Source organism: Antrostomus carolinensis, unplaced genomic scaffold, assembly GCF_000700745.2.
Source record: "Antrostomus carolinensis isolate BGI_N321 unplaced genomic scaffold, ASM70074v2 scaffold13700, whole genome shotgun sequence".
NCBI classification, from domain to species: Eukaryota; Metazoa; Chordata; class Aves; order Caprimulgiformes; family Caprimulgidae; genus Antrostomus; species Antrostomus carolinensis.
In genome coordinates, this window is record NW_010286595.1 from 144,119 (window position 1) to 163,293 (window position 19,175).

General features: G+C 43.1%; 1 protein-coding gene across 1 annotated transcript in view; it reads right to left on the minus strand.

Moving 5' to 3' along the window:
* Nucleotides 1-16,764, minus strand: part of GPC3 (glypican 3) — a gene marked incomplete at both ends in the record, with an annotated part of 142,412 nt that extends 125,648 nt beyond the window's left edge. The window contains one exon of the mRNA XM_010176729.1: nt 16,603-16,764. Within this exon, the coding sequence (XP_010175031.1) occupies nt 16,603-16,764 (162 nt within the window). The remainder of the gene's footprint in view (nt 1-16,602) is intronic.
* Between the last annotated feature and the right edge of the window lie 2,411 nt (nt 16,765-19,175).

Genomic DNA, 19,175 nt, shown 5'->3' on the forward strand with positions numbered 1-19,175 from the left:
CACATGCACAAAACCCAGCTGGTTTTCCCCACCTGTACCTCCACACAGAGCAGCACACAAGGAGCAGTACGTACGTTGCTGTACCAGGTATATCTGTGCATTCAGAGGGGCAGAGGAAAGAGCAAAGGTAGTCATGGTCCATTAACTGTAATTAGAGGAAAGACCAATTTCTGAAGCAGATAAACTTGGGTGTGTAAATTAGCTCTATACAGTAAGTGCACAGAAGGTAATGCCTTCTGAAGAGTTTACATGTTCCCTGATAATCAACACTTAATTAGATCTTTTTACCTTAATGCAGATTTTATCTCTTTAATGTTACTGGCTATCCTTTCACCATCTCATCCTTGCCCCCTAACGTTAGTGGCTCTGTCCCTTGACAAAAGCCCACTGCAAAGGGGAAAGTGCCAACATAATTAATTTTTCAGTAAAAGCCAAGTTGTTGTTGTTTTCTCTGAAACATTTTACACTTCAGAAAACGTCAGAAATGTCAGAGTCCATAAGCAGAAACAAAAATCAGAGATCTGCTTCCCTATTAATACTGCATGACCTCCTCAACCATCTCACTCCGGGAGAGGGAGATGGGGCACGCTACAGAGAGTGGAGGAGCCAGGAACCATGGCCAAGGAGGGGAGGGTGGCCAGGGAGCTAAACAAAGTATAGTCCACCAGCAGGTTAGAAAAGCAAACAAATTTAATATACAGGGATCAAGGAACCAAGTGCCTCTGCCCTGGGAGCAGGCTAAAAAGCTGGATGCTCTTCTGGAGAAGGGGCATATAAAGCCTGGAGGAGAACAGGGAGGCAAGACTTGATCCCAAATCAGTCTTAAATTTCCTCTCCAACACTTCTGCATGCAGAGGCGACCACCCACAATTACAGTTGTCTATAGAGAGAATGGAAGAAAAATGCTATGTTGACTCTACTTGTCTCTCAGAGGGATCCCTTAAGCCTCCCTTCAGTGCATCACCCAAGACAAGGCAGGGGGTCATCTTCAGAAATAACACGTAGGAGTCCTGTTTTCTGTCCTCTTTCACCCTTGAGCTTAGCTGCCAGTTTTACTGTGACCTCAGCTCCAATACATGCACAAACAAAACTCCTGGAGCCTTCCAATATATCACAGTGAGTTATGTGCACTTTCAGACCTCTACAAAAACACAAGAGGAGATACATCTCTGCTTCCCCAGGAAAGCCTTAGCAGAAAGGCTTGGACACAAGGGGCATTGGCCATTGAAGACATCAACCCCACTTCCACAAGAGCTTTACAGCCCTAAAGATCTAAGGGCTCAGGTCACCACTCAACTTCATCTTTTTTTTTCTTTTTTTTAGCTGACATCTGGTTTTAGTACAAAAAACGTGGTATTAACAGATTAGCTCCCACCCAGAGTAACTCAAAAGTGTAGCTTCAGTACAACTTAAAAACAAAGCCTTGCTCCAGCCTGCTGGTGGCCTTTCCACTCTTTATTGCCCCATGAACCATGATCAGCAATGTTACTCGCAGAATTGAGCGGCATTTTGTCCACAAAAAGGTGACATCAGGCTTAACTTGGGCTACTGCAGCACCTTCTCTGCAGCTCCTGCCACCCAAAACAGACTCAACTGTTGTTACAGATTAAATTGCGCCTTTTTTTTCCTCCTCTTGTTCCATTTCTCCTTCTCTCCTCTGAGCACATTAAGGAATTCTGAACATTTTCTGGCACATTAATAGTGTTTAGAGTCAAGTCCTTGTACAGGTGATAATTTCTCAGCCCATAAATGAAGTTCTTTTGCTGGATTAGTCCCCAAAGACTTTAACAAATGGTACCAAAATGCTTTCCATACAAGAATACCCACACGGACTCTAATTTGCTCACACTACACATTAACTCCTGCAGCACTGCAAACATTAATTAAAAAAAAAGGCGTAGCCATTCATGGGATCAGAACAAAAATGTTCATTATGAATGAATCAATGAATCAGTAATAAACACAAACTTATGAAGATCTCTTTATGAACAAGATTTGTTATGTTCATTTATTACACAAACTGATTACATGAAGAGTAAAACAGCAACGTGGACACCTGAGAAGGTTTGCATCACCACAGCAGGTAATACTCACACAGATCGAGCTGTTAGGAGGTGACACGTCCCTAATATCATATATACAGAGGATAAAAAGCCCTCTCACATTCTGCAAGCAAACTCATTTTAACGACAGCTTTTGAGTCCCTTCCAAACCTCTGAATGAATGATCACACTTCAGAGCAGCACAATAGCTTTCTGCAACAGATATTGAGATTAAATAGTATAACTGATTGTAGGCAGAGCTGATAGCCCTGCATATTACAGTTGCCTAACGCTTCTGATCTTTAGACCCTATTTCTACTTACCAATAATTTTGCCAAGCTCTGACCATCTGGACTGCAACTTCACATGCCTTTTGTCTGCCTCAGGCAAATTTTAATTTCAGCCAGAATGGTTCGACTGCTTCTAAGAACAAGGCAGAGGAGAAAGATTTATCTTTCTTTTTTTTTTTGCCTACAGTAAAATATCTTGCTGACCTTTTCTTTAATTAGCTTAAGCATTTCCCAGACTTTGAAACAGAACTCAACTTTTGACAGGATTTCATGAAAGTCTGTGTAAACATGAACTTTTTTGTCACAGTTCAGGAGAGCAGTTGAGTTTGGGTTTATTTTTCCTGTATCTGCCAGAACAGACCCAGAGCCCAACTCACTTGTGCTTTGAGGGGAGGGGGGGAGAAATAAGAGTTGAATTTTTTCTTGTTGTTTTCAAACTTGAAACCTCCTGATTTTTAAAAGACAACTCATGTTTTGGTGCATTATTGTTCCTTTTTATTGACTTCAAGGAAAAGTTGAAGTAGTTGGAAGTTGGACTTGGAAATTGGACACCAGCTCCCTGCCTTGCCAGCTCCAGAAGTCAAAAGGTGTGGAGTGCACATAGCCAGCATCAACCAAAGAGGCTGTACCCAAACCCTACATCTTGAATATATATTGCTACACTGCATTGGACACAATCAAAAAAAGGTCTCCATTAGACTCCTTCTGAATTTCAGTTTTTCTGTCTGTGGAAGAAACATGCTACTACTCAGCATCGAACAAAATGACACAGCATGAAAATAAAGTATGCACACGCAATTGTAAATCTTTAATTCTGTCCTTAAGTGTCATTGGGAAGTATTAAGAATGAAGCATCAAACAACAGGGAGAAAGAAAATGGCTCATTAAGGGACACCAATTCATTGCACTTCCACAAGGGAAGAAGCTTCTGGAAAAATACACATGATGCTATAATTAAAGGCTGTATTCTAATGCATAGGACACAAGAAACCAGATTGAGGTTGCAGAGATTGTCTGGTTTGTTCATAACTTTCATAAACTTTTCACCCTCACTAATGTTCTTCTGATGTAATTTTCTGAACACAATTTTGCAATCTAGCTGTTGGTGTGACACAAATCCAGGAGAATCAATGTGCATCTGAAGAGGTTACTTTCTCCCAGCTCTGTATCTTCAAGACGCATTTCAGGATCAAATATTTACTTACTGCTGAGTCTAATTATTTTTCATGCTTATGTCACAGTGTAGCATCACAAGCTAGAGAAATAAATGGTTCTCAGCCTTTCACCAGTTCAAAGACTGCTTTTTCATTTGATGTGAAGCATTTGCTTTTATTTAATACTAGTAATGCAGCATACTTTGCATAAATTTTTACCTTGAAGATAGTCTGTAAAAAAATAGCATAATACTGTCCATTAGTTCAAGAAGCAGATTTTGAAGCACATCCCTTGGAAAATGAACCATTTCCCCAAATGTCAAATGTAGCGCTTATTCTTCGCTGGTAGCAAAATGTGATGTACAGGGTTACTTATATCATTTCCAAGCCGTTATCTAAGCAAACAGCCTATGAACAAAGCAAGAGAGGGGAAAAAGCAGCTTATCACCTCCAGCTTTAAAGCTGCTGCAAATTCCAACATGCAAGTGCTATCTCTCAGCAAACACAGATGAGGAGAGCTACTCTGTATGGAAACATACCTTTAATCTTTCTTCAGAAATCACAAAGTTAATTCCCAAGGACAACGAAGGCTACATCAGCACAAGAGCTCTTCAAGGCAGACCTTTCCCCCCTTCCCAAGACTACTCATTTAAATGCAGGCACTTTCTTCATTTATTACAATGCTGCATCACACAGCTTGCAGGAAGCTTGTGACCTCCTGGTCGCTGCAATGCATACTTCCCCCTCCGTGCCAGCTGATGAATGATGGATACATCTCAGCTCCATCTGAGGTCCCACCTCCAGTGGGGTGCTGCTATAGGAACCCAGCACAGCTGGGCAGATGTGAACCTATGGCAAACCAGGAGCGGTGTTGGGCTGTTCACACACACAGCAAACACTCGCAAAGCCTCCCAGTGTTCAGCCCCAGTACATCCCACAGCAACACCCCACCAGCCCAGAGTCCAGTCATCGTCTTCCTGTTGTCCCTTTGGTTTCTACAGAGGGTAAAGCCCCATGCGCAGGTCACCAAGCAGCCGTGCCATCCTCCTGCACGGCCACAGGCAAAATAAACCATCCCTTCCTCTCATTTCACCAAAAACCATCTTGCTGCCTAATCCTGAGACAAACTCGGGTCAGTCTCCCGTGCATCGCTCACGTGCACCCATGGCAGTGCTTCTGCAGAGCCAGCTGCGACAGTCAAACATTATCCTCCTCCAAGCAGCACACAGAGCTCTTCTCCAAAGAGGAATGAACACCATTTATCACCCTGCCCTCCATGAGAGGCTGAGCAGAAGACCACCACCCAGCACTGGGCTCTTGCTATTCCCTCAGCAAAAGGAAAAAAAAAAACAGAGCATGTGTTTTCAACATTTCTTACTGATCCACTAACAGCAGGAGCCAACTCTTCCTTACAGCAAAGATTTCAGTCATAAGAAATGCTCTGCAAGAAATTCAGTATTCTCCTGGTCATTTGTCTCTTTAGACAAGACTTTAATATTTTTAATGCCTTTTCTACACAAGAAGAGGCTTAGCTGCAGGAACTATTCACCAGTTGTACGTCCCAGCCAAGGGGGGCAATGCATTACACCACGTGTGAAAATCCTCCTTGGGCCATCTCAAAGACCTCCATCCAGCTCTCACTAAGTACATAACAATTCCCCAGAGGTTTCACAAGAAGGTCGATCACAGCTGTGCAGCCGGATATCAGAGACCGAGCGCTCCCCTGACAAACGACAGCATAAATAACAGTCTTAAAAGCCTCGTCCAGAGGGAAGCTGTGCACCTCAATTAGCCAGTGAAGGTTTCTCTAGTACAAGTGGTAGCTCTCACCCTGCCGTGATCTGGGCCAGCATTCTCAGCTGAAGGACCAGGGATACTATTTTCTTCCATTTAAAGAACTATTTTGAATTTATGAGCCTATACTTAACAACAGCTGATAGCCCACTTACATGGGAGACTCAAGCAGATTGAAATAATTTTGTAATTAAAAGGCAGTAAAAGCATGTGTGTCATTTCAATATAATTCCTCGGAAATTCAGTAGCAATTTGATTTCATTTTTTTAATGAGATAGATTCAATGGAATGCATTGATCTGATTAGCCTTCACATTCTTTCCTCCCCTTTTAGTGTAAGCCAATCTCCTTACATGGATTACAAGGCCTATTTAATTTCCTTTCCCTTAAAAAAAGAACATCATTTTTCACTGCAATCATAATAGGAATTTGACCAATACAAATATGCTGCATTACCACAACCTGTTACTCACCAATTTCCTTCAAAAAGAGTGAATTCCAAAGCTGTGAGCTGTAATCCTAGAGGAAGCCTTACTGTTCTCTACTGCTTTTAAAATTGCTTCTTTATGACACTTAATCATAGATTTTCTGACTTGAAAATGACAAATTTGGGAAGAGCTAATCAGCAACAGAATTCGTTTACAATTGATTTACGCTGCTGTTTGTCTTGCCTTGTCTCAGAGGGTTGGGTTTTTTTTAATCTTCACTTTCTAACCAACAGGTTTATGCAATTTATTTTTTTTTCCCCAAGCACACATTCAGATTATTTTCTTTTTCCAATTAAGATTTCTTTTTAAATATTAGCAGATTAAATATGCAGTGCTTCCTACATGGAAGATGCATTGATTCCTAGATGCACTACTTCATGGAAATGCATTTACTTTTTTTCACACATGAGAGTTTCCACTTGTCTCCTGTTCAGCACCGACTGCCACACACAAACCCAGTCATCCAATTCTGGATGTCCTGACCCATCAGGACAAACAGGTCCAATCCAGTATCACACCAAAACCATGCAAAGAAAGCCAGCCGGTGTGCACGCTGCAGCAGTTCTGCGTTCCATCAAACCACTGCCAAATCCAGCATCTAAAGTTATTTAGCTCATTGTGCAAATATACCCTGAAGTATTTTGTTGTGCCTTTTTAGCATGAGATCTGAGCACGCCAAGGTATCACCATCCCACCAACGTCACTTCCAGGCACTACAGCAGATGGAAAAAAGATGTAATTTCATCATGCTGGTCACTAATTTCTATTTTGTAGCAGTTTTGAACTAATCTACAATGCAAAGTAGAACTGAAAACATTCTCAGGCATCCCGCAACTAACTTCTTAATTCATGGGGTGTTGACAGGAATCAATTCTGACTCCAGCCCTCTGCTCACGCTCCACCTGCAGCGGCACACAGGTTCCACAGGAGCGGTGATCAGCTGCGGGGTCATGGAGACTTTTGAATCAAGATTAAGAGCAAAAATATTTTCCCTTTGTGAGACGAAAAACCTGTTAGGCCCATGTTTATCAGAAAGCCAGAAGGGTTTAATCTTCTTATAGGCTTTTTTTTTAAAAAAAAAAAGCCAACCACAAAGAAAGCAACAAAACCAGACAGTAACTATTGCATTGCTATTTTCAGCTGCAGAGTGTTGCCAGCCCTGGGCACTAGTGAGACAAATGCCATCCCTTCCCAAACATTAATAAGAGTTGGAGCTCTTTCCAATTGCCTGGTGGGATATATCTCTGAGATGCTCTTGGGTCACATTCCTCTGCAGCCAAAGGGCAAGAGCTTTAATTTCAAAAGCTGAGCTGCTTCTAAATCCACATGACTCCCATATCCATGACCTAGTGATCCATATTGATGTTTCATCCCAAAAAATGCTCCAGTTGGCAATACCACAGAGGGATAGCTGGAGGGTACAGCCAGGGTATCATGTTATGTTAGCCAAGCCTGCCACATGGTAAATCACAGCTTTCAAACTCTACATAGCCCAACCCAGCTATATGCAAGGGAGACAGCAAAAACTCTCCTGTGGCTTCACCTCTGTTGCAAGACCTTCACCAGCAGTCAGGTTCAACGTGCCCCAGCTGCTGTCACCAGCCTGCCATCATCCAACATCACACTCGCCCCTTTGCTTTGCTGTAGGATCCAGTCCTGCTGTGGGAAAAAATGGGAGGTTTAAGGGTGTCCTGGAAACCATGGCAAGAGCTTTGGTCAATCTTTGGGAAGCTCCAAGCCACCTGGAGACTGCAGCCAAGCCCCCAGAAACTCTCAGCCATGTCAAAACTTCCCAGGCTCCCAGCAGCTGGTCTCATCAAGTTTACAGAAAGATGACCTGCAGTGTGCCTTTAGCAACCTAAAAATGAGGCATTTCTTCCCTATTAGGCAAGTGTTCTCCCACACACACATGCCCTCAGGGCCTTCTCCCTGTCAGAGCTTTTCCAGCACTGCTAATGTCAGGCAAGTTACCTGTTGATGCAAAGAGGCTTCCCTTCACCCATCAGGGTCACAGATGACTTGGGTGGAGAAACTGCATCACTGGCCCATCAAAACAGCTACATGGTGAAAACAGGACTGGAGACTCTTCCAGCAGCTCCAAAACTCACCATATTTGCAGCTGACAGGACAGGAACCCTCTCCTACTGCACTGAGAGATGACCACTATGCAACAACATGGCTATCCTCCAACACCCACAGAGCTCCTGAAACTGAGATTTCATTTTAAGAGGAAGTTGAGATGTTTCAAACACAGCTCAGTTTGCTACTTTTGCAAATAAAGACTATGTAGCTGCTACTCACACCCTTACTGCCTGAACCTATAAAGTTACCAAGGCCCTTCAGAGAAAAGCAGACTTCTTGGCATACTCTGTTTGGTAGAGCAGGGGAAGGACCACCACAGGGACACCACCTCCAAGGTGCACCAAATATCCACCAAAAATCCATAAAGCAACAGAAGATCCAAGAAGCTGCCAAAACAAAGCCTACCTCAGAGAAACAAGGTCCATGCAGCAAGCAATGAGGTCACCCAGAGCAACATCCTCCTACGATTTTAGAACATATTAAGGAAAAAATCCCAAAGCCTGAGAACTGGATTGTCAGTGCCTCCAGCATGTCCAAAAGTTACACAGGATTCTACATACCAGATAATCCCAGGGGCACTGCCAGCTGTACACACTCACGCAGAAAGCTCTCATCTGCCCTCACTGAGTGGTGTTTTTTCACAGATTAATATACTTTCACAGTAAAATGAAAGATTATAAATTGCTAAAATTGATTTCACATCAGTGGTGAAGTCAGAGTGAGTAACACACCTGAGGTGACCCAGTCTGCTCGAGGGAACATGAAACCACAGCATATTGATAGTTTAATTGGCTCAGTGAGAGTTCATTTCCCTCAGATGAAATGCGCCATTGGCCATTTTATCGTTGTATCTTATTGCTGCTTTAAAAGTAAAGTAGATGACAATCTAGCTAAATGTTTTCTTTAGAGACAGTCCTTGTCTTTATCACTGGGTGCTGGCTTCTTTCCCCCTTTCTTCCCCAGCAAGTACAAACCAGCTCTCGTTTGCATTTTAAATACCTTGCAGGATGAGCATGCCTCTGTTTCTCCTTTCAGGTCAAGGGATGGAAGATGCTGCTGAGCCCATTTCTCTACTGGAATTGTGAAAGAAAAAAAAAAAAAAAGCCAAACAAAAAATACAACAGCACGAAGCAGTTCTATAAATACCACATTCAAAGGTAACATGACATTTATATCATCCTACTGCAAGCTAGGAAGACGTAATTTGACTGCTTTATAGCATTAGGAGGCATTTTAAGAATGTTAGTACTTGAACTATCAAAAGATGATAACTTGCAGCTCAAAAGGTAATTACAGAAAACAGCCCACTTGTAGAAGCAGAAGACTCGAAGGAACACCGGAGCCCTCGTTCCCTGGTTACCTCACAATTCACACTCCGATGGGAAACGTAGGCAGCACGGGTTGGGAGCAGATGGGACAGAGGCAGCACCACCACACTACAGGACACAGGGACATGGAGGAGCTGCAGGAGACACTGCAGCTATCTCAGCAAGGCCATGATGCTCCTGCAGAGACCCAGCCCAGACACCTCCCTATCCAAAAGGTCCACATCTCCTACAGAGGCAGGGCACCATGGATGGCAATGCCTCCCTACGCCCCTCAAAAGCAGGGGAACACCAGCCCCTTTCACAGCAGAGCTGGCAGGGAACAATACTCCAGCAGCCAAAAAAAGGTCCATGAATATCCAGGAACCCTTCCACACACTGAATTGAGGACCATCAAGCCCAGACACCAAGTGCAATATTTAAAAACTGCTGAAGCAGCATATAAGCAGTTACAAAAACCCCCTATTAACCTCCAAGCTTCATTTCACCGATGAGGGGAAGGGCATCAGCAGTATTTAATTGCAGGGGAAAAACAAAGACAGGCAGGACACAGGGAAGGGATCTCAAACACATGCAATTCCCCATGGCTGTACCCTTCAAGCCATGAAGACCCCAAAAGCAGGGGCTGGGGACATCTCCCACTGTATACACTTCACTCCTCCATGATGTGCCCAGGAGTCAGCTATGGGTACCCACATAACACAGGGGCCATCTCTGCATGGAAATGTGGATGGAAGCACGAGAGGTTGTCAGTGCGTCCACTGCAGAGCTCAAATGAGGATGCAGGGAAACATCAGCAAAAGCCAGCAAGCCCCCTCCTGCAATGATGCACCCAAGGCAGCATGGCAAGGTCTCCATCAGCTGTGAGCAAGGGCTGTGAAAAGCCATCTGAGATGTGCCAGGATTTTGGAAGATTATGGGAAATGCAACTGCTGTGGTATAGACTGAAGCAGGGGAGAAGGAGTCATTCCCAGGCAAGAGAAGAGCCCCACAAGAAGCACCGAAAGACTCCTGGGAGCAGCTCCATCCAGCACACCCAGAGCCTGGGGAGCTACATGCCGACACTGTGCTGGCATTTAAACTCCAGGCAGCAGTAAGAAACAAAAGCAAAACCAAAGATCTTTCAAAATCTCCCTTCCTAGTAGCATGCACTGTCATGCAACACTTCCAAACCCGTGGTTTATGCGGCTCAGGAGGGCAGTTTCATGCCCTAACTCCTGCATGATGGATTTTACAATTTGTTAAAGAAACTCATCAATCCTCAGCAGTCATTTTTAATGCCCAGAGCCTCCACAAACTCCTGCATTTTGCTGATCACCCAATTTCAAATCATTTGAAACTGCTGCTACTATTACAGCTCTGCTCCTAAAGCTAAGCATTATAGCACACTCCAGACTTCCAGCTTCGTATGTTGGTGTAATAAACAGATTAACTGTGATTTATGAACAATAAGTTCTGGTTATTTGAAAGGAAACATTACCTCCCTAGACCAATTCTGACAAGCAGAGATCTCTCATTATGCAGACAGCTCTTTCCACCTACCTGTAATTATTGGTTTAGAACATCATTATCAACCTGGGAACCATATCACCATAGTTTTCCACTACAAACTTTGTGCATCCAAAGCATCTGGCAGGAACCACTGCCAAAGGCAGAATACTGGCCTGAATTGACCCAGTGGGACAAATCCTATTTTAAATACACATTAATAAAAAAAATTAGAACAACAAAACAAGAAGCTTTCAGAGAGAACTGCCACTGTGGAGATAGGTGCATCACAGAAGGATGTAGCAAGACTTTAGTTAGCAGAGGACTAATTAGGAAGAGAAATTATAAGATAATATAGAGATTTATTTGTGGTGCTTATTTACTTGCAAAGTCTAATTAGAGTTTTAATATTCTCTTCCAAAAATGAAGTCATTCTTTGAGTCCACTCTAAAATGTCAGCTTAATATTTTACAGGCCCACAAGCAAGAGTTCACATTTTCACATGCACTTTTCACAACACACCTGCAGCTATTAAGCTGACCACCCCACTCATGTCACATTTGACTACTGCCAAGAATCTTTTTTTTTTTTTTCTTTCTTTCTTTTTTTTTTACATTTATTCAGTTAACTAGAAACACTTTTTTTCCTGCCTACAACAGCAGCGCAATAAGCCTGGTCGATGATCCAAACCTGCACACTGGTTGGGTAGATCTGAACCCACACACATACCACAGCTGTGGCCCAAGACACATCTCCCCTCTGCAGGGACAGACCCAAGACCTCTAAGTTCTCAGCACCTCTCATCTCCTCTGCTTTACACATTCAGAAATAGTTACTAACTTTTCAAGCTACAGACTTCTCCCACTTGCCCCGCAACACCTTCTCACTCCTTCCCCATGCTGTAAGCAGCAGCAGTCTGCAGCATGATACAATGCTAAAGCCCATCCACCAAGGTTCTTCCTACTGAAAATACCTGAAGGACCCTCCTGCATTGTCAGACTGAATTGGTTTAAAGACATCGGCATATTAAATTATTCTAAACGATAAGACATGAGCTCTGCTTGCCAGTGGTGGTATCAGTGGACCTTTCTCGGCGATTAACATGCAATAGCTCCCACCACATAGCTCATCTCTTCTCACCTAATGGATGCTGCGTGCATCTTGGATTTACCCACACGAGGTATAATTAGTAAAGATAAAAGTTTTTATATACTTGAACCTCCATAATAGAATAAAAGAAATCCCAGGTCCCTCACCTTGACTCTAAAGTAGTAACAGTGCCTCGTGAAAAATGAAAAGCCTTGAAGGATTCAGAATAAGAAACTTGGAGAGACAATCACTGATCTTTTATCTTCCAGACTTCAAGAAGAATCAAGTTCTTCAAAGAAAACCCAATAAAGCCCAGACATTTTCATCAAAACAAAATAAATAATTCAGTCATACTTTATAGGACTCCGACATTAGGATCGGCTATTTGATATATTTGTGGCTTAGGTGCCTCTAAACTGATTAAAGATAACTTGATAGAAGCTTACAATGTCAAAACCGCCTTCATTCCTGACAGGTATGAATGGATAGTGTAAATAACTATAAGTAACCAAAATGGCTGCGTTTATGCCTAGTGGAGGATTTACAGCCTTCAGACCCACCTGGTAGGACCACAAGTTACAGCTCTGCCTGTATCCTACTGCACCAGGCAAGGGGAGATGAATCGACGTCCTCCTCACACCGCCTGCTCTGCCAGAACCACCCAGGGAGGGCCCAGCTCCAGACAGGAGGAAAAACAGGATTCTCCCACAAATAATACATGTACAGGCAGGTTTATCCTTATTGATTTATCACAGTCTTCCTACGAACTACTCTGAAACACACATCCCCAAAGCCCCTCAAATCTCCGTATCCGTTGCAAGCTTTCCCCAGGTACCCAACAGAGCTCCTTTTGTCATCCAGCTGCCATCTGCAGAAGGTTAAATGCCATTGCCTTTGAGAGGGAACAGATCATGGCTTAATTTAAGCCTACAGCCTTCCACCAAGGGGGATTCAACTGCAGCATCCCAGCCAATTTTCCAGTTCAAGTAATTGCACTCCTGCCTTCCCAGCATCCCCGACATTTCCAACCAATTCCCAGGAGCTCTGCAGCCCACAGGAGCTATTTGGAAAGTGGGTTGAAGCAAGCCCTGTGCCCATGCAAGCATCAGGGTAGATAGATTCATGGTCAGAAACAGGCACACGGTGTATCTCGAGATTTACACCACTGCTACCCTGATGGCTCCAGTGGCCTCACCATCACTGCCGGGAGACCACAGAGCAGCCACCAACCTGCTCTAACAGCATGGCGTTTGCACCACACAAAGAGGCCGCTCCAGGATTCGACCAGCATCAACAGCAGAGCCTGCAGAACAGCAATGCAAGATCCTGCCAATAGCTTATTTGAGCAATCACTTAAAGTAATGAAAGCAACGTTCTCCAGGAACACACTGCACTGCTCTTGCTGAGGCAGCCCCCAGGAGTCAGCTCTCCCATTCCTGTGCTTTGCACTTGCTGGAAAGGGATGATTACCAGTAAGTCCTACACAAAGCAATGGACAGAGATGCTCTTCTTCCCTTGGAGGGTCCTTCTGTGCTTAATTGTGTTGCAGTCTTTCCACTTTTTTAAAAGTACCTTTTCCCTTGGACAAAGGAGGGAAAGTGTACCAAAAAAGCTGCATCTGAGGAGCTGCTAAAGCTTTAATTTTCTGTTATCCACAGTACATCATGGTTAATATACAGGACAAGAAATTAAGTGATCACTCAAAAGCAAATTCCTAAACTGAAGAAGCAGGAGGCAGCAGATTGATAAGCACACATACAACCCAACTCCAGGGAACAGAGTTCTTTTGTAGGACAAAACAACAAACAAACAAAAAAAACCCCACAAACAAGAACAACTCACTATTTTCCTGTTCAAGTTTACCTCCTTTCACAAAGCTGAGCTATTCAGATGTAGTTTAGGAAATCAGTAGGGTTTGCTGAGGCCTTTTTCTGTTGTTTTAATAGGTGATGGCAGGGTCAGAAACTCCCAACCAAAAAGCCAAGATCTAAGGTCAGAAGAAAGAGAGGAGAGAAAGCAAACTGTAGGCAGGGCTCTCGCTCTTTGCCACAGCAGGTTAGCTGCACTAACCCACCAGTTAGTTTGGATGACAACCCCAGAACAATACTAACCACGACTTGCAAAAAGACCTATCAGCAAGTTTTGAAGCGATGTGGTCCAGCCTAGATTCATGGTACACAACAGAGCAGCCATCAGCTGAGAGCCTGAACCGGGAGGTGCACACATGGGCAGATACCAGCACAGATACACCACGTGAAAGCAAAAAAACTTGTCCCCAAAAAAATCCTAGAGCAAGATTTAACTGCAGTCAAGGCAGCTACCATCCATTTTAACACTGTCAAACACAGCAGATTTCCAAAGGATTAAATCACCACTTAAATCATCTTCATAATTTTTTAAAATCCCTGTAAGATAAGACCAGGAGCTAATTGTACCATTTAAATTTACTAAAGGGAGGGTTTTTTTGGTTAGGATTTTTCCTTCTCAGCTGCAATAAAGAAAAAGCCCAAGGGTCTAAAATTAATAATCTAATAAACTTTGCTAAGTGAACATTGTAACAGACAGTCCTGGATGAGATTTTCTGTAAACGTCAGACAATTTCCCTTGATCTTTATCAGTAGAGATGCTGTTCTAGCTTCAGCGGGAAGAAATTAAATTTGGTGCAAAATAATAACATCTGGGTAAGATTTTGTTTGTCAAACCAGCAGTCCCTTTAGATGCCAGGCTAAAAGTATTAAAATTAACTTTGAAGGGCTTGACGTTTGTGTTTTTAATACGAGTGGTTAGGATACGTTTCCATAACAACATATTGTCCCTGTGCCAGGGCAGCAGTAAGTTTCCTGACCTGCAACCAGTGTCATAGCACATACCTTGGCAATGTGGGAGGAGGCAAACAGCACACTGCTGGGGTTTGATTTGAGACATCACACCCCACTGCCAGATCCCTTAGTGATGTCTTGAGACATAAGTCTGTCCCCTACCATAAGCAACGCCAAGAAAGAAGAAATCAGACCACTGTACATTAGGTCCAAGCAGAATTTCTATAGCTGGAACAGGCTCTGGCACTGCAGACATCAAAACACTCTTAAACAAGAAGCAATCAAAAGATTCACCTATTAAATAAAGTGTTATTCTACAGACTTTGAGACTAAATTCAAAGGTAACAAAAGTACACCATTTTCAAAGTCTCCTGAATTGCCCTTCCAAGTCCAAAACACTTCATACAAGGTAATTAAAGTGAGCTCCTTAATGGTTCCAGCTAGAAATTCCTCTTGTACAATGGGATTGCACAAGATCTTTAAAATTAACCATGGACTTTTTTATAAGCAGAAGTGGTCAGGAATTCTTCAGTTAAATGCTTTTCTTCCCCACCACCAAGAGCAGCAATTCTGCATTCAGTAAGATCAGCTCCAAAACTCCTACACAATGAAAGGGTTCTCACGGCTAAGATGGAAATCATGGTTAAAAAAAAAAATAAAATAAAAAAATAAATCAGAGTGAGGGATTCAACTCTCTCCTGAAGACATAGAAAGTTCAGAGCTAGAGCAGTCGACTCTGGCACAACCTGCAGTAACAGAGGCTGTCAGTCCCAGAATAAAAACTCTGATGTCACATATTTTTGTCAAATGGTAGGTGAGGGCGTAGACACTTTGTATTCCAGCCAGGTTATTCACCATTTCTGAAGCTAGTCCATATTTCCAATGCCTAGGAAAACAGTTTCTCATTAGTTTTACCCCATTCTGCTTAGTAGAATTGGAACTTAATGGTCACTGTATTAAGCAGCATTGGAAAAAAAAAAAAAAAAGTGTGCTGTTACTTCCTTAGCAATTTATTTGATCTTATGTTGAGAAAAACAACACATTAGACTTCATCAGTCAGTTGTGGACCAAAACAGAGTTTTGCCATGATCCCACAGGTTTCAGCAGGCTTTAGGTCTTGCTGTTAGTGAGGCATAAACAAAAATAAATCAATTATTCTGCAAAAATATCAGCATGAAGGAAAAAAACCACTTGATTGCTCATGCCTTCTTTTTTAAATATAGGCAAAAATACCATTAATACAGAACAATGGAACCTCAATAGGAGAGCACTCAACAAACAAGCATCATTTCACCACACATTAAACATGGATGGAATAAGTTTTACTTGCATAAAGGCCCTAAAAAAAAAATATCGCAGATATAAGTGACAAACTGATGTGTATCCACAGTAGAAAAATATTTGTCAAGGGTCAGTTTTGCTAAAAAGACAAAACATCACATTATCATTAGAAAAAGAAGAGAGCTGCCACCATATCACGTGGCATCAGGCTACCAAACACTCAAATATCCCATGGTGAGCACCAGGGACCATACCTGCGAACAAGGCAGCCTCTACCCACCTTCACATGGAATAACCAACTTTGTTTTGTGGTAGAGAACAATAATCAATACACACATTTTAGTCAGATGATTACCAAAAGCATCACACTGGGTTTTCAAGCAGATCACATCGCTGCAATATGTTTTTAGGACTGGCAGAATCAGACAAGATGGTACTTGCACAGATAGTTTAATCCTTGGAGAAGTGGGCTTTTCATTTATTTTTAAATTTGCACTTGAAGAGGTTTAGTCTTTAAATTTGCATTTGCTGTTTCAACTACAGGAATATTTAGGACAAGCCCTGCAGAGTAGCCATATTCCAAACCAGGTGTATTATTTATCATAAATAAGCATATATAATATGTACAGACATATGAAAACAAGTGAACAGAAAGCTTTCATACACCTGCACTTCTGATTGCCTGGCACTGAGGAAGAGAAGACAACCATGCCCATCCCATCACATGCCTGGACCACCCCCCAGCACTCACCTTGGAAGACGGCGGCGTTCTGGATGACGAGGAACTTCAGCTCCATGCTGGCAGACTGCAGGAGCTGCTCCATGTTCAGGCGGGCTGTTGCCTGGTACTTCTCCTCCATCTTCCTCGAGCAGCACGTGGAGCCCTTCGGGATACATACCTGCAGATCGGACCCTGGAGAGAGACACAAGAGGAGCAGAAAATTTGCATTGGGAGGTGGAATTGCTGGGAGAGGAAAGGAAACCAACTCCATACATTGGTAACGCTGCAATTACTGTTTGGGCAAATGGATGACATTTCTGGAATCTGTCCAGAGAAAGCAGCTTGGCCAAAGGAGAAGACTGATAAGGCAGAGACAGGATTGAGCAATAGCCCCCAAGATCTTGCTATCTGCACGTGCCAGCACACTGCTTGCAAAAAGCAAATGCCTTTTCAACAGCTCCTCCTCCAAAGGCAAGAGGAGCATCACTTGCTCTGGCATCTCAAGCTGTAACTCAAAGCACTATAGTCAGCGCTTTGTTTTTTGACATTCCCAAAGCTCTTACTCCTGAAGGTAGTAACAATTTTAGGAAAAAGTGCTATTAGCTAAAAAGTGAAAAATAAAATCTAGAAAAAATATCCATCTTTTGGGTTCAGACAATGGGAGAAGATGGAACAAAAGAGCTGGAAGTGGCAGCAACAAAAAGTCTCATTCTCAGCCAGATTTTAATAGGATATTGTGGCCCCACAAATGCAAGCAGAGCAATAAGCTCGTATCAAAGCAAACAGCCTTCATCATGCAAAACATCTAATCTGCTGCTGCTGTTACAAACTCAAACAGTAAGCAACAACTCCGTTAGAAACAGCTATCCAGGGCCAGACAGCAGTGAGAACCTTCCATTTCAGTGTCTGCCACCCAAACTGCCCAGAGCAGGAACAGCTCCCGTCAGGCTCAGCACTGCCCAGAACCAGGATTAGGAAGCAGCAACCAACAGCCCAGAGAGGGTGAAGGCTTCACACACCCCTCAGCCCTTGCTCTGCCTTCCCATTTGCTATGGAGGATACTTCCCCCTCAATAAAAGCAACTTTGTTGATTTACATTTTTGCACTGGAAGGATTACACATCCTTCCAGGTTTCTCTCTCTTCTCTTTCTTAAGAGTCTTTTACAACATCCACTCTCTAATTACTGAAAAGTGTCAAAAGTTGCTTTTTTAAGTGTACTCTAGAACAGGATTAATATTAATGTGAGCTCAATCGTGTACCTGCTGAAGAAGAGTCATGCACACCGCCAAGGGAAAACCAGCTGTCAAGGCTTGGGAGCAGCGATGGCAGAAACCCTCCTCCCTCCAGCCCCATCCTTTGCCCTGGCACAGCCTGGGAAAAGCATCATGAAACACTTCATCTGCAACAGGCGTTTCACACACGGAAAGGAGCTTTAACCAAGGTAAGTCCTGTCATCACTGCAAAAAAAGATATGGCGAAAAGGAATAAAGGAGGCAGAGCCCAAGGCTGGACCCACAACATCATCCCAGCTTCATCCTTACCCACTGCCTCAGTTTCCCCTTTTGCAAAGCAGGATGTGCAGCACAAAGTCCTTCAAGGCCTCTGACCAAGAGCCAGTACCACTGACATCTAAAGATCGAGTCTCAGCGGTTCATGAACTCACCCACTCCTGAGGAACACAGCGACAGGTATTTAATGCATCAGGAAAAAAACCACAGGGAGCACAAAACCACGTAACAGCAAGACACTGTTAACGAGAGAAGCTGTTATATAACAGCAAGTTAAAGAGGTTTTTTTAAAGTCAAATCCAAGTCCATTTTTACCGCAAAAAGGCTTAGCATGGTCCCTTTACCACTACAATACAGCCATAAATTTCTTGTTAATACAAAGCTTATTTCCTCTTACATTTATTATATTAGGACACATTTCAAATTAGAAAGAAAAAAAGCCTTCCACGATTAATGGAAACACCAATATAGAAAATCTGAGAGCTGGCAATTAAGAGATCTGTGCAAGTTAAAGCCAAGGATAGGAAGCAGCAAGGTCATCTACTCACATCCCATCCTTCTTTTTAGCAATTAAGCCAATTTCTTCCCTTAAATGGATTTTTATTTTTGTGAAGTAAAAAGACAGACACATGCTGTAGCAGAGCAATCACAGGGGAGGAGGAAAAGGCCTGGGAATTAACTGTGACAGCTTAAAACGTTTTACAGAGATAGCCAACTAACACTGGTGACCAGAAACATCACGGTAAATGCAACAGGTCAATACAGGCAGGACAGGCTCTTATCAGCTACCAGGGACAAGGTCCATCCTGGCGCAGAGCATTGATACAGAGGGACAGGGAACAGGAGCCTGATTCCCATCTGCCACCTATTTTCTGTCTATGGCTTTCCCAGATGGCGAGCAGACCCAAGCAGTCCCATCTCTAACTCCCAATAATGAGGAAAAGAGGTTTTGATGTCCAGGGCCCCAGTCCCGCAGGAGACACTAACCCACCCCGCTGACCCCAGCCCCAGCAGACACCAATGAAACAGGGACAGCGTTTTCTGACCCACAAATCCGTTTGGGGGTTATTCATGCCATTGCTTGCAGGACCCTC